Genomic DNA, 16,002 nt, shown 5'->3' with positions numbered 1-16,002 from the left:
TGGCACTAAAGACCTCTCTTTCACACCGCAAGGAATTTGATTTTAGAGTGAAGAGAGGGTGGAGCATGGAAGAATCGGAATTCAAAACTTTACAAGGGATCTCTAGTAAGTCCTTCATCCTACACTGAACTTTGCATGAAAGAAGCCCCTACACCAACATGGACTCCCTCCCATAAACTTTAACAGAACACTGCCTGACAGGAGTTCATACTAGGATCAAGGCATAATAGTAGGATCCACGTCCAGGTATATCCTGTACATGTATATAATTAAAAGAAAGGAGTGAAGTAAGGAGAAGCAGTCAGTAATGATGGCCCCACAGCTGACCACGTTTTTAAAAATAACTTTTGGCAACATCTATGTAATTCTCTATTCATGTTTTCATCCTGGAATTTACTTAGAAATAAGTAAAGGCCTGTCAGATACCAGGCACTTGAGTGCAGCCCCACATCGAGAGATGTCTAAATAAAAATCCTGGATCCAGAAATCCCTGAATTTTGTGGGGTAGTTGAAAAAGTCAACTGATATAAACCTTCATAAAGGAAAAAGAATCTAAATGCCAGTTACCTAGGGGAGGGAGGGAAAGAGAGAAAGATCAATATTAAAAAAAATTCTTATAAATATCTTGGAAAATGTCCTCTTAAAAATAAAAAACCTACACTGAAATAATGCCAAAGACGAGACACAAGTATAAGTTAGAGCTACTATAGAGTGGTACAAAGTAATGAAGAGAAAGGACACAGAGGAGAAATGGAAAATGCTGTAAGATAAATTAATGTGCGCCCAAGGGATTATGTGCACCATGTAGCAATAAATACATTATGAGGAGAAAGGCATGAACAAAGAAGTTCCCAAAGTAATCAAGACAAAGAAAGAGGTATATAAAATGTGAGGTGTACAACACTGTGGGCCCATTCCTCAGCTCGCAGACTCCTTGACATCAGTGGAGCTTCATCTATTTACACCAGCTGAGAATCCGTCCTTAGCCTCAGAGGAAAAATTGAACAATTATTGAATGAAGTGAAAAATCCTGAAAAATGGTAGGGAAATGAAAAGGTGGGGGCAGAAAAGGAAAAATTCAGAAGTGGGTAAGACAAATGTGCCTTTGAGTACATGAGGGAAAGAGAGACTGGTGAAGTGGTAAGTAGAGTGTCTAACATACCACAATTACACGTGGCTATATACACACAGCATGATTCTCCTCACATCAGCAGTACATCACTGTTTCTTCAATGCCATTACTCTCAATTTATAACCCGTGTAAGTTGCAGGAGAATCATACCTATACAAATGTTGCATTGTCTTCTGATCATTAGATTAAATGCTAAATTTGAATTTTGGAACCCTGGGAAGTATAGGCTTCAATCTAGGCAAATTACAGACACAGAACCATGTAGTTTTGTTACAGCTGTGCCAGTCTCGGGATATTACTTCACCCACTTTGTCTCTCGAGATACAGAACTATTCATTTTTCTGTGCAATTCACATAGGATGGCACTGGGGTGATTCTATGAGAAGCCCTGATGTCATGAAAAAGAATTTTTCCTTACATATTGATTCCAAAACCTGCATCCTTCCCTGTTGACAATGGAACTCATGGGAAGGGATGCGATTATAAGTAGACTGTCTTTTTGTCTTCAGGATATTGGATTTCTTTTCATTTTTGTATTATAAAGAATCCAGATCTTGGATTGTTAATGAAGCATCCTGATGAATGAATACTATTATTCTATGGCTGAAGTAAATAAATCATTCGCACAAATCAGGAATATTAACACAACGAGCAGGATAAGAATCTACTGAACGTAGGAATGTGAACAGAAGACAGAGTTATTGCTCCACAGAAAAAGAGATGTTGTGGCATTGTAACCCACAGATCATTGCAGCTTAATGTTGCATTTAACCACTACATGTTGCTGTTCTCACTCCAGACAGAATGGGAAAGTTTGAGTGAGACAACAGCAGAATTATCTTCTCCAAACCTAAAATGGTCTCGAGTCAAACAATTCACTGATCAGCTATCTTGTTTCTTATTTTTATGAAGCTAGTCAAAGTATTAAAGTCCTTAGTTGTTAAACTATATTTATTTTAAAGTTTGCCCCTCTGCCACTCTGGATACAGGTATCACATTTAAATAAAACGAACAATTTGGAAACGATCAAAAGCAACAGAAAATCTCCCATTGACTTCAATGGACATTGGATCAGGCGTTAAGTCCAAGCTATAAAATCGTCCAAAACCCAGCAAAATTGGAGGCACCCAAGATATAGGAAGATTGGCCCTCTGTTAAGTGAAAAATGTTTTGAACTCTAGTAAAACTAATTATTTGCCCTCTCCTTCCATGTTGCTTACATGTGTGACATATTGAATGCTGGCTCTTGAACAAATGCCTTTTCTCATATTGAGCATTTTATATTCATTGTCTGTGTATTAACTACCGGTAGCTTTTATTCCACAATTTGCAACTATGTCTTTCTATAATCTAGCAGTACTCTTTAAGGTATATAGACACAAGCTAAACCTTGCTTATCTGTCACCTTTTACATGCACAGAGATTGCTTCATTAAGAGGTTTGCTAGGACAGCTTACCAGACTGAGTCTTTTGTGAGTTTGGGGTTCACTTTCCCTTCTTCATCCACAAAGACGTCCAGTTGTAAATTGGCATCGTTATCATGCGCAGAGGAATAATTGGTAACAATTCTTCCAGGTATTCCTATGCACCTCAAAACTGGAAAAGAAAGAGAAAGGAAATGAAAAGGACAATAAAGGGTAATATGATAATACACAGACAAGAGGAGTAGATAGGATGGGAAGATAGATTGGAGAAGATTTTAAATATATGAAAGCAGAGTGGGAGCATAGAAAGATCATCTAGGTCTTTATTCTTTCAATATTTTCCATTTGTAAAACATTCCTATGTACACGTATGCTCCCACACACACACAGTCTTTAGCACATGAGGAAAAAGTAACAGGGTTCCCCAAAACCCAAGACACAATAGAGGGTAAACACAGCAGCAATAAGCTTTGAGGTGAATGGAAGAGTGTTAGAAAGGCAACTGTTAGAAGGTTTCTTGGTTTTAAGTTTAGCTGGAATTTTCTAATGGTACATTTGTACTCAGGAGGAACCTAGAGAATACAAAGAACAACAGAAATCAACTGATTTTGAGAAAGAAAACTGAATTATTTACAAGTGTCAGGATCAGAGAGTTTAAGCAAAGCATATTATAGCATTTGTACCAATTGTTCAGTAATAATACTTTGCACTTCTGTAATCACCTTTTATTAGGCAATCTCACTTTAAAAAATGCATTAAGTCCCAGAACATCTCAATGATGCAAGTAATTATCCCTATTTTTATGAATGGGAAAACTAAGATAAAGTCAGGTAAGGATTTTGCTCAGTTGCTACGGTGCATTACGGGAGCCCCTGTGCCTATGGTACACCTGAATCTCTTTAATCTGGCAACCCTGGAAAAAGATTTTGCTGGGCGAGCCAGGGAGGGTGCTGCAGGATCTGGGCAGGGCGCTTACATGCTGCTGTGTTACCAGGGGCACACATGGTTTTAGGCTGCCTGCTGCTATGGGAGTGGTGGGGAAAAGCCCCAGGGGGAGTGGCAACACACAAAGCCACTTCCTCCTCTGTACCACAGGGGTTGCCGAATTAGGGACACTGGGGCTGTGTCTAGACTACATGGCTCCATCGATGGAGCCATGTAGATGAGGGTTGTAGGCAAAGGCAAATGAAGCCACGTTTTAAATGATCGCGGCTTCATTTAAATTTACATGGCTGCCGCGCTGAGCCGACAAACAGCTGGTCAGCTGTTTGTCTGCTCAGCGCGCTAGTCTGGACACTCCCCTGCCGACATCAAAGCCCTTTGTCGGCAACCCCGTTATTCCTCGTGGGATGAGGTTTACCGGGGTTGCCGACATAGGCCTTTGATGTCGGCAGGGGAGCGTCCAGACTAGCGCGCTGAGCCGACAAACAGCTGATCAGCTGTTTGTCAGCTCAGCGCGGCAGCCATGTAAATTTAAATGAAGCTGCGATCATTTAAATCGCGGCTTCATTTGCCTTTTCCAAAAAAACAAATCTACATGGCTCCGTCGACGGAGCCATGTAGTCTAGACATACCTCCAGAGTACAGAGTTTAAGTGTATAGCATAGGAGATGGAGTCCAGCCAGTGATGTATAACCCACAAAGAAAAATGGGGGCATGAGGTATCTGAACTACAATTGCCATGAGATACTGCAGCAGCATTTGTAATAGAAATTTTCAGTTTTCAGGCAAAGAGTCTTTTTTCCCTTTTGATGAAAAGCCTAAAGTGTCCAGAGAGCAGATACTACTTTGGGGAGGGGGAGGGGAGGAGAGAACTGAAAAATTGAATTTACTGTCACAAAACAGTCTCAATGGGAAATTTTAGACATCCCTCTATGGCCCTATGTAGGCAAACATCACTTCTGTGTTTTTCAATAAGGAACAACACCACACGTGTTTTGAATTCTGGGATGACAAATTATCTGGATGCATCTGATGCCATACAGACCTATGGATTACATTTCATTCAAATGCCCTCCCAAATGGATTACATTTCATTCAAATGGCTTCTAGCACATGAGTGCCATCGGGGCTCACTGAAAATAATTCATCCGACAATTGCAAGATCAATGACTTAGCTTACTTGCCTCCAGAATGTTTTAGCATTTTAAAGTAGCTGATTATCTTCAGTCAGTATGACCACCTTGGAAAACTGGACTGGGTGTAGGTGCCATCATAAAGTGTTACAAGCTTCAAATAACTCAAAGCAATCGGTCTAGCTGAATTCAACTCCCCACCTTCACTATTTTCTTCTTGTCACTCATTTGCAAAGGCTCCTCTTCATGGAAGCAGCCATGTGTGAGATGTGCCAATGCCTAGCATTTTAACTTGCTAGTCATTGATTTTTGTCATGTCATCTGGCTTTGTAACAGCAATGCATGCTAGATTGCTAACTGCACTAGCTATGTTAGTTGGCCTACCTTGCCAGATTCTGCCCTAAAATGCATGTCTCCTACTGAATACAAATGGTCCCGAACCTACACCACATTACCTCAGGTTTATAAATAGGGGATAGCTAGAGGAATACTGAAATGAATCAATCCCAATGGGAGTTGCACACCTATGCTTCAAAAGGCAACATTTGGCCCACTCTGTATAATGGTACATCAACAATGGAACAGGTTTTAGATGTCCTGCAGGGCATAGTGGGGAGGGTTGGCAGGTGAGCAGAGGAATCAGGGGGAGGGGATAGTGAATTTAGTGCTGGTGAAAGGGGTGGAAGCCCTTGCAGTTTCAGGGGCTTAATTCTCATTGGCTAGTCATGCTATGATCACACAATCTTCTCTACAGCTGACTGTTGACAAGGTCGTACAGTCTTCCATGTTAGGCAGGACATGAATTTCTACTACAAAAATCAAAGACAACAAATATTTTCAAAAATCTTTTAGCAATTAGCTCAGGAGTGGGCAATAATTTCTGAAGGGGGACACGTCATACATTTCTGAAGTGACCCTCTGCTCCCCCACCCACATACTCTGATTAGCCTGGGGGTGAGGGAGCATCTGAAGTCTTTGTTCTCCTCCCCCAGTACCTAAAGAGAACGGCCAGTTGAAGAAGTGTAGTGAGGGTGTTATGCGCCTGGGGTCAAAACCAAAATTTGTGTCCCTCCCCCTCCCCGTCACTGGTGAATGGCTGAGTCCAACCCTGGAAGGCCCTGCATGCACTAACCCGCTGGCAGAGATGGAGGAGGGTCAGGCTGGGGGGCAGAGAGGTGATGAGGAGGCTCCAGCTGCTAGTGGCGGGCAGAGAAGGAGCAGGTGAGCCGAGGGATGACAGGGGGAGTGGCGGGGGACTAAATTGGTGCCCCCCCTAGCATGGCGCCTGGTGGCAGCTGCCCCCCCCCCACTACACCACTGGCCAGCTATATTTGAACAGCTGGCCATTTCCTCTAGGTGTCACGTGCCCCTGGTGACAGGAGGAGACTTCACGCACTCCCCCCATCCCCAGGCCAATTGGGGTCTGGGGACAGTGGAGCACGTGAAATCTTTGCCCTCCACCCCCACTCTGCAAGGGGCACGCGGAGTCTAGAGTGAACCGCCATCTGTTCAAAACAGTTTGCAGTTCTCTCTAGGTGCTGCATGCCCCTGGCAGTGGGAGAGACTTTGAGCAGGGACAGGGGAGCACGTGAAGTCTTTCAAAACAGCTGGCGGTTCCTTCTTGTGCCATGCGCCCCTGGCAGGGAGAGGAGACTTGGCACACTCCCCTGAACCCCGGACTTGATTGGGGGGAGGGATAGTATAAAAACATTTTTATACTTACATGTATTGAAGACTCCAGCAAAGACCCAGCACTGACCATATCTCACTGGCATACCAGAGCTATGATATTCCAAAAGGATGTCTACACTTCCTGTCCAGGCTGACGGTGCTACTCCATAAGCATAAACATTGTCCCAAGAGCCAGCAACCACTCCCTCATCATCTTTAGCATTGATCTATAGGGGGAAAAAAACAGTAAAACTCCCTATTCAATAAGCATATCAAAAATTTGACATGGGTAGAACTAGATTCAATGGTTGGTTAAAAGATCCTCTTTCCCTTATGATTTAGGAATAGCATATAATTGTTTCCAAAACATTTCCCATTGTTTTCTAAGGAGGAGATCACTTAGTTTTGATAGTGACCTGCTAGGAGGACTTTTTGGCATAGGGCAACGGATAAAATAATTTGAGAGAATGTTATTTAAATGTAAAAAAATGTATAGTCTCTTCTATACAATCTTTGTACTAATACTTTGGTTGGGGTTTTTTAATGCTGTGTACATTAGAAATGTTGTACCCCTTCCCATATTATATTGTTTCTTTGAATGGGGTGCTTTTCTTATCACCCAAGGAATTTCAAAATGCTTTGTCATCTTCAGATGAACAGAAAGGCTAACTGACATGCTCAAGACAACACAATAAATCAGAGTCTCAGCTGGGACTAAGACTCAGAACTCCGGGTTTCTAGTTCTCTCCATGAGCCATTTGGCCAAATACCTAGATCTGTTAGGGTGTGTCTAGACTGCAGGGATTTTTGTTTTGAAAAAGTGGCCTTTAAAAAAAACAACAACAAGAAAAACCCACCCTTCCCCTGCGTCTAGACTGCCGCTGTATTCTTTCAAAATTAAATCAAAAGAACGCAGCGGTTTTGTTGACCACGGTAAACCTCATTTTACAAGGAATAACACATTTTTCAAAAATGCTCATTCGAAAAAAGGCGTTCTTGAATGCAAACAGGGCTTTTTTGAAGAGAGCATCCGGCCTGCCTGGGTGGGGTGCTCTCTTTCGAAAAAGCGGCTTGCTTTTTTGAATGAAGTGGTTGCAGTCTAGATGCTCTCTTTCGAAAGAGGCTTTTTCAAAAGATTCAAAAGTGACTAAGGCTAGACATAGCCTTAGTCACTTGGGGCCAGTTTTTCAAAGGCATTTAGGGGCCACTGAAATTAATGGGAGTTAGTTGCCAAATCTGTTTAGGGTATTTTGAAAAAATCCCACTCTTGGTAAAATGCTAAAATCCAATGGGCATTTGACCAAATGATTGAAAGTCATGTGACCAAGTAATTAATTTGGTGGAATTGATTTTACACATATATCCATAAGCTGTCATTTGTTTGTAATGGAATATTCTTTGACAAGGTGTATTTTCTAGTTATTTAACACTCTGTGGAAGCCTCACACTCAAAGTAGGACCTCATCTCTTTGAGGACACATTATTCTTGGCCAGAAATGGGGAGCGGAGAGGGGAAGTCAAGTCAAAATGCAACATATATACACACTGGTAATTTTCAATGGTTCAGTATTAATAAATATGATTGTGAACAGAGAATAATAAGTGATCCTGAATCCTACTGAGAAATAGGCTTCAGTACAATTATTCCTGACTTATACTGGTGAGAGAGAAGAAATAGATCCACAGTTATTTGTAGAGCTGAATCTAATAGCATGCAATCTAACACACATAAAAACAAGAAAGATTGTGTGACATAGGTTTTCTCCAGGTAAGACTATAAATGGAATTTTGCTGACTACTGACTGAATTGATAGTCATTAATGGGCAATTCATTTCCTACCAGCAATCTGAAATAAATCAGTTGAGATGGTGCAAAAAACCTCATTCACCATCTACCTTCTAATTATGTTAATGCACAGTACTTACACTCCTGCCAAATAAATTGCAATTGCCGTTTGAAAGCTTTTGGTTGTTTAACTACTGGTTTCTAATTAGAAAATAGACTTCCTGTAAACCCCGGGATGGACAAAGAGAAGGATTCAGTGACAAAACCAAAGGGCGAGGGGTGGCATCCAGCTAGCTATCTTGGGAGACATGCTGGAGGAGGCACATTGCAAGGACAGTAGAGTATTTTGATTTTTAATTTGTGCTGTAACCAGTCACCGAAAGGCTGTATGCACTGTGCAGATTAAGATGCAGCTTAAGCATCTGGGCATGGAAAAGGAAAAGAGGCCACTGCAGAGTTGAGCTGAGAGGCATTGGGCATGAATGTCTTAAGAGGGGCTATTCCATCCTGTGTCAGAGAGCAGTGTATGTTCCTCCAGCTACAGGCTCAGGTCTAGTGGATGGTGAAGGAAGTCCAGGGTCATGAGTCTCATCCTTCGGGCTGCCTTGCATTACTGGCAGCCCTGCTCTGACCTCAATCCATCTAATTACAACAAATTATTATTACCATCCTCATTTTACAAACGAATGAACTGAGGCACAGTGAAGTGACTTTCTAGAGTCCAAACACCAAATCTAAATTAGAATTGGAACTCAAGTAGGGATGCCAATTTTGGTTGGACATTTCCCTGGAGATTTAAGCACAAGACGTGATGATTAGTTGCTGGAGGACTGGCAACCTTAAACTTAGCAGGTCTGTGGGTAGTGTAAGTCAAGGCAGTACAGTGGGACAGGGAAGTGAGATTACTCTTATTCAAACTGGCCATTCAAAATCATTTTAAAAACAGAAATTAAAAATTAAATAAATACAAATATGTCATTTCCAAAACACGCTGAGTGTTTGTCTTTATTGCATACCACTGCAGATCCAACCCGACCGATTTTGACTGGGTTTCCTCGCCCAGAGAGATCTAGTTTTGCTCTATCCATCAAGTACAGGCAAGCATCCAGAATGCCCTCTTCAAACTAAATACAAGGAAAAAGAAAAAAGAAAAGAGGCTGTTTCAACTCTTATTCTGGAAAGCAAAGAGGAAGCTAATATTTTTTGTCTCTAAAATAAATTGATCAAGGTCATGTTTTTGTTCAGTGTTTAGATATACAGGTTATCCTTTTTTTGTTTTCTTGTTCATTCACTAATTATTCACATTTACCAAGAAGTGTTTCATGTGAGAAAATGTAGTCTTACTTTCAAGTCAGTTCTGATCTAGGTAGCTGAAGGTTATGGCAACAAAGTCATTTCTACATTACATAGCATTTTAAATGGCTATCACGAATATAATACAAAATTATAACAATAACAACAACAAGAATGCTGATCTATTCAATGAGAACTCCGTGTCCTTCACAGATCTTGGACCCGTTGATTACACAGGACCTTTTAAAATAGCTACTTCAGTGCCCAAAGCTGAACAATAAATGCTTTACCAAAGTTAGGGCAAAGTCTCTGTACTTTAAAAAATAATAGGTTTGTACCTGTGTATCAAATTAACTAGTTATCAGGTACAGTGCATTATATTGATTGGTTCTGGCCTATGTAGTTTAGACTAAGAAAAGCACAAGTGACCTAAAGTGGTCTTTTTTAAAAAACATAGTCTAAAGACTCCCAATACTGAAATCCAGTAATAACAAGCACACGAATGAATAGAGGGCAGAGGTGCCTACATAGACCAAAATCCATCATCAAATAACTTGCCCTTTGGTATAATTCAATTTGCTTAGGAGAAATTGAATAGCTGCAGAAAATGCCACTGTCCCCTGGAAGAGAATAGGGGACAGAGAAATGCACATTACTAAAATGATCATCTTCTATATTCACAAAGTTACATTTCTATTGCAGGCTGTGACATACATTGAAAGGTACAAACTACTGTAGGTCTCTCTCACTTGTTTAATTCCATGCAATCAATGGGAAGGTGCTATACACAGTATTTCTTAAAGAAACAAATATGCTATAAAGATTTTTGTTTTCTAATTGATCTAATATAGAAAAACTGAATTGATCACTAACTATCTAAAGTACTGATATATTGTTGCCATCTCAAATGCAATATCAACCAAGATATCATTCAACTCATTGGTTCTACTAACCACAATTGCACTAATTTGGTTTCTTTGGCATTCAACCGAAATTCATTATTATATAATCAGTTATGACCTAAGACTGCAAAACTGAATTCAATAGAGCAACATTACCCCATCTCAGAGGCTATTGACATAGTCATATCAGCCACAAAAATCAGGGTGTTAACTTAATGATGCTGTTTGGAACTTTACCTCTCATTTTAAAACCTTCAGTTTGAGCAAAACATCCAGGTGAGCAGTGTTTGAAATATGCTTGTAGGATATAAAATATCACGATGCTCTATATACAAAGGGAAATCAAGCTACCAATACTTCAAATACAGCCTCATTTACTGCCCTAAACCCTGTAGGGCCCTATCCATTCATGGTGCCTGTCTGAACTTTAATTCATCCCCACCTATTTTCTTCATTCCTAACATCCATGATTCCTCAATTAAATCAGAACATTTTTCAAAACCGACTGAACATCGGGCAATACCCAAATGAGAGGCAATTGTGTAAGTTAAGGAACCTTGTACATTTCTTTTCATTTGGTTGAAAGTTAGACCATCCATAGTTTTCAGGCATGCTTTTCCATTGTTGAGCGCCTTGAGTAGAACTTGAATGATCAAAATTGCTTTCACTAAGTTCCACCTGTGATTAACTAAGGGCGCGTTTACACTTCAGGGCTTAATTTGAAATAAGCTATGCAAATTGAGCTATACAAATTGCGTATCTTATTTTGAAATAGCATATTTCGAAATAGAACATAAGAATGGCATTATTGGGTCAGATCAATGGTCCATCTAGACCAGTATCCTTTCTGCTGACAGTGGCCAAAACCAGATGCCCCAGAGGGAGGGAACATAACAGGTAAACCTCATGTGATCCCTCTCCTGTCATCCATTTCCAGACAAACAGAGGCTAGGGAAACCATTCCTACCCATCCTGGCTAATAGCCATTGATGAAGCTAACTTCCGTGTATCTATCTAGCTCTTTTTTGAACCCTGTTAAAGTCCTAGCCTTCGCCACATCCTCTGGCAAGGAGTTCCACAGGTTGACTGAGCACTGAGTGAAGAAAAACTTTCTTTTGTTTATTTTAAACCTGCTGCCTATTAATTTATTTTGGTGACCCCTAGTTCTTATATTGTGGGAATAAGTAAATAACTTTTCCTTATTCACTTTTTCCACACCAGTCATGATTTTATAGACCTCTATCATATCCCCCTTAGTCTCCTCTTTTCTATGCTGAAAAGTCCCAGTGTTTTTAATCTCTCTCCATATGGGACCTGTTCCAAACCCTTAATCATTTTTGTTGCCCTTTTCTGAACCATTTCCAGTGCCAATATATCTTTTTTGAGATGAGGTGCCCACATCTGTACACACTATTCAAGATGTGGGCGTACCATGGTTTTATTTAGAGGCAATGAGATATTTTCTGTGTTATTCGCTTATCCCTTTTCTAATCATTCCTAACATTCTATTTGCTTTTATGACTGCCGCTGCACACTGAAGCTATGTCTACACTGTTGGGTTTTTTTCAGAAAAAGGTAATCAAGTTGCGAACCACAATTTGAGTACCTTTTCCTGATTCTTTTTTCAGAAGAGGCTTTTCCAACATTTGGCCCATCTACACAGGGTCAAATGTGGGAAAAATCTCCTTTTTCAGAAGAGCCCTTATTCCTCATAAAATGAGGAATATGGGGCTTCCGAAAAAGCACGTCTGCTCTTCCAAAAAAAAAATTTGGAAGAGTAGATGCGTTCCCTGGATGTGGCAGTTTTCCCAGGATATCAGAGGTATCCCGGAAAAACTCCATAGTGTAGACATAGCCTGAGTGGATGTTTTCAGAGAACTATCCACAATTATACCAAGATCTCTCTCAAGTAGCTGTAGCTAAATTAGCCCCCCCATCATATTTTATGTATAGTTGAGATTATTTTTTCCAATGTGCATTACTTTACATTTCTCAACATTACATTTCATTTGCCATTTATTGCCCAGTTTCTGAGTTTGGTGAGATCTTTTTGAAGCTCTTCACAGTCTGCTTTGGTCTTAACTATCTTGAGCAGTTTGGTATCATCTTCAAATTTTGCCACCTCACTGTTTATCCCTTTTTTCTAGATCATTTATAAATAAGGTGAATAGGACTGATCCCAGGACAGACCTTGGGGGACACCACTAGTTACCTCTCTCCACTCAGAAAAGTTACTATTCATCCCTACTGTCGTTTCCTGTCTTTTAACCAGTTATCAATCCATGAAAGGACCTTCCTTCTTATCCCATGATAACTTACTTTACTTAAGAGCCTTTGATGGGGGACCTTGTCAAAGGCTTTATGGAAATCTAAGTATACTATATCCATTGGATCCCCCTTGTCCACATGTTTGTTGACCTCCTCAAAGAACTCTAGCAGATTAGTAAGGCATAATTTTCCTTTATAGAAACCATGTTGACTTTTCTCCAACAAATTATGTTCATTTATGTGTCTGACAATTTTATTCATTACTATAGTTTCAACTAATTTACCCATTACTGATGTTAGACTTACTGGTGTGTAATTGCTAGGATCACCTCTAGAGCCCTTTTTAAATATTGGCGTCACGTTAGCTATCTTCCAGCCATTAGGTGCGGAAGCTGATTTAAAGGATAGGTTACGAACCACAATTAATAGTTCCGCAATTTTCACATATGAGTTCTTTCAGAACTCTTGGGTGAATGCCATCTGATCCCAGTGACTTGGTACTGTTAAGTTTTTCAATTTGTTCCAAAACCTCCTCTCAATCTGAGACAAGGCCCAGGTTTGGGAATTTCTTTTACGTAGGGACTGTCCAGTTTGGCCAATGTATATAGCAGTGGAGCATTGTTGGCACATGATGGCATATAGAAACCAACAGAACACCACTGGCCATCACCTACAGTCCTCAGCTAAAACCTCTCCAACGCATCATTAGTGATCTTCAACCCATCCTGGACAATGATCCCTCGCTTTCACAGGCCTTGGGAGGTAGGCCAGTCCTTGCCCACAGACAACCCGCCAACCTGAAGCATATTCTCACCAGCAACTACACACTGCACCATAATAACTCGAACTCGGGAACCAATCCTTGCAACAAACCTCGGTGCCAACTCTGCCCACATATATACACCAGCAACACCATCACAGGACCTAACCAGATCAGCCATACTGTCACTTGTACATTCTCCTGCACATCTACTAACGTTATATATGCCATCATGTGCCAACAATGCCCCACTGCTATATACATCGGCCAAACTGGACAGTCCCTACATAAAAGAATCAATGGACACAAATCTGATATTAGGAATGGCAACATACAAAAACCTGTAGGGTAACACTTCAATCTTCCTGGACACACAATTGCAGATCTAAAGGTAGCCATCCTGCAGCAAAAAAACTTCAGGACCAGACTTCAAAGAGAAACTGCTGGGCTACAGTTCATCTTCAAGTTTGACACAATCAACTCTGGATTAAACAAAGACTGTGAATGGCTAGCTAACTACAAAAGCAGCTTCTGCGCTCTTGGAATTCACACCTCCAGATGAGCTACTAGAAGTGGGCCTCATCCTCCTTGATTGGATTCACCTCGTCATCTCCAGCCTGATTCTGGCCTGCATATTTATACCTGCCTCTGGAAATTTCCACTACATGCATCTGACGAAGTGGGTCTTTGCCCACGAAAGCTTATGCTCCTACACTTCAGTTAGTCTATAAGGTACCACAGGACTCCTCACCGCTTTTGCAGATTCAGACTAACACGGCTACCCCTCTGATACTATCCTGATCAGGTGGTCGATAATATATCCCTACTGCTATATTCCTATTATTGGAGAATGGAATAGGAAGCATCTACGCAGCACAAAATAGAGCAGTCTTCCTCCAACTTCCCTTACCCCTCGTACAATGAGGGTTACAGAAACTGGAGCAAGAAGTCCTCCAGCTTGACAGTATTTTGACACTATTTAGAAATAACTGCCTGATGTGTAGATGTGGACTAAGTTATTTCAGAATAGCGCTAGTTATTTCACAATAGTGTTGCAGTGTAGACGTACCCTAAAGGAAAAGGACAGTGAATGGTACATAATAATGGGAAAAGTTGTGTTGAAATGAAAAAATGAAAGCACAAGAACCAGATCCATGGAACAATCAACATGTCTGTGAACATGGAGAGAGATAGGTGGGGAAAGAGAAGGAAAATCAATGTTTCACAGGGAAATCAATGTTCGTCTAAGGAAAGTTCCATAATGCAAAATTATTATTTTAAATCCAAGAAAATCTTATCACTGAAAAAGTTCTAAGAACTCTCTCAGCCTGTATCATAATAACATGTGAGAAGAGGACACTTATTTCCACTGAGCTACTAGAACTAATGTGAAGAAAAGAAAAAAGGTAAGAACTATGCCTGGAATTCTATTATGCAATATTTGAGGGCTGTTTAATTGTTTGTTAAAAATAAATGCTTACAAATCATTGTCTCCTTTTTCTCTTGAGCCAACAGGCTCGATTCTGAAGAGGCGAGAATGCAGCAGAAGAAATATCGGTGCATTTCAGAAATAACAGCTGATTACTTTCTCATGCCCCTAAAACTAGCCCTTTGAATATTAGATATTATGAAATTATTTTTCTGGATTAGGTATATACCCACTTTATGCAATATTAAAATTATGACCACTGTGATAATGCACCTGAGAGCCTACAATCTCACCACAGTCTGGGTATCAATTAAACCCAATTGCTGAGCACTGGGGCCAGCCAGGGAAATTCTAAATGGCTCACCTGACCATAATTCCAGCTTCTGGATTTTATATTGTTGATGTCTCCATGGAAAACAACACCAATGTCATTCAGGACATACTCTTGCCTTTCCTTCTCGTCATCCAGAAACACTGAATCCTCTGCACCATAACAATACACAATAACCATTAATATAGCCACTCTGCTTGTATAGTGAACATATTTTAAAGCATTCTAGTCATCTTAAATGAAAAGTGACTTTTGTTCACCAGGTACAAGTTTATTTCTTTCTACACAATGTTATAATTATTATTATAATCACAGTTAGAAATAAGCCACACAACTGAGAAATATGCAAGACCCCAAATGCTGACAATTCATCACTGTTTTTAGCAGGCTCTGTAAAGCATGATGAAAATGTCACATCTTATCAAGCATTTAATGATTACTGTGCATCACTAATTTAAAAGTCTGAGTGCCATGACGCACTTCTGCATCTGCAAAACAGATCAAAGACCAACAATTTCAAACTTACTAATGATAATGGAAACTAGTTCAGTGTCAAGTGATTTAAAGAAAAAAGTCAGTATTGCCTTAAAAATGATAACCAAACTTTTCCCTGATATTAGCTAAGGAGTTTGGACTCTCTTCCTGTAAATATGGCTGTTGTTATATGTTTGGCCCTATTAGCATGATTGACCATCCTCTTGCCTTTCCAAGAGGAAAATAAATTGAAGAGTCCTTGGTAAAAATATTTTTTACGAATTTTTTTCTAAATTTATTTCATTTCAATCAAGAGAATATTGACTCTGAGCCTGCCAACACTCTCTCACAGGTTGAAAATACACGAACAACCCCATTGAAGTCAATGGACCGCACATTCTTAAAGGTAAGCGCGGCGGCCATTTTGATTTAAATGAAGCGGCGATTATTTAAATTG

The 16,002-nt window shown here is 40.2% G+C and overlaps 1 protein-coding gene across 5 annotated transcripts in view; it reads right to left on the bottom strand.

Moving 5' to 3' along the window:
* The window catches only part of F13A1 (coagulation factor XIII A chain), a 111,600-nt gene that overhangs the window by 32,418 nt on the left and 63,180 nt on the right, over positions 1 to 16,002 (bottom strand). For all 5 annotated transcript variants that reach the window (XM_075921293.1, XM_075921292.1, XM_014581439.3 and 2 more), the window contains 4 exons: positions 15,105 to 15,223; positions 9,105 to 9,212; positions 6,355 to 6,529; positions 2,590 to 2,728 (listed from right to left, as the gene is read on the bottom strand). In XM_075921293.1, the coding sequence (XP_075777408.1) occupies positions 2,590 to 2,728; positions 6,355 to 6,529; positions 9,105 to 9,212; positions 15,105 to 15,223 (541 nt within the window). The remainder of the gene's footprint in view (positions 1 to 2,589; positions 2,729 to 6,354; positions 6,530 to 9,104; positions 9,213 to 15,104; positions 15,224 to 16,002) is intronic.

The sequence above is a fragment of the Pelodiscus sinensis genome, chromosome 2, assembly GCF_049634645.1.
Source record: "Pelodiscus sinensis isolate JC-2024 chromosome 2, ASM4963464v1, whole genome shotgun sequence".
Lineage (NCBI taxonomy): Eukaryota > Metazoa > Chordata > Testudines > Trionychidae > Pelodiscus > Pelodiscus sinensis.
Note: the sequence above shows the minus strand (reverse complement) of the source record. Positions and strands in the feature narration are given on the sequence as shown.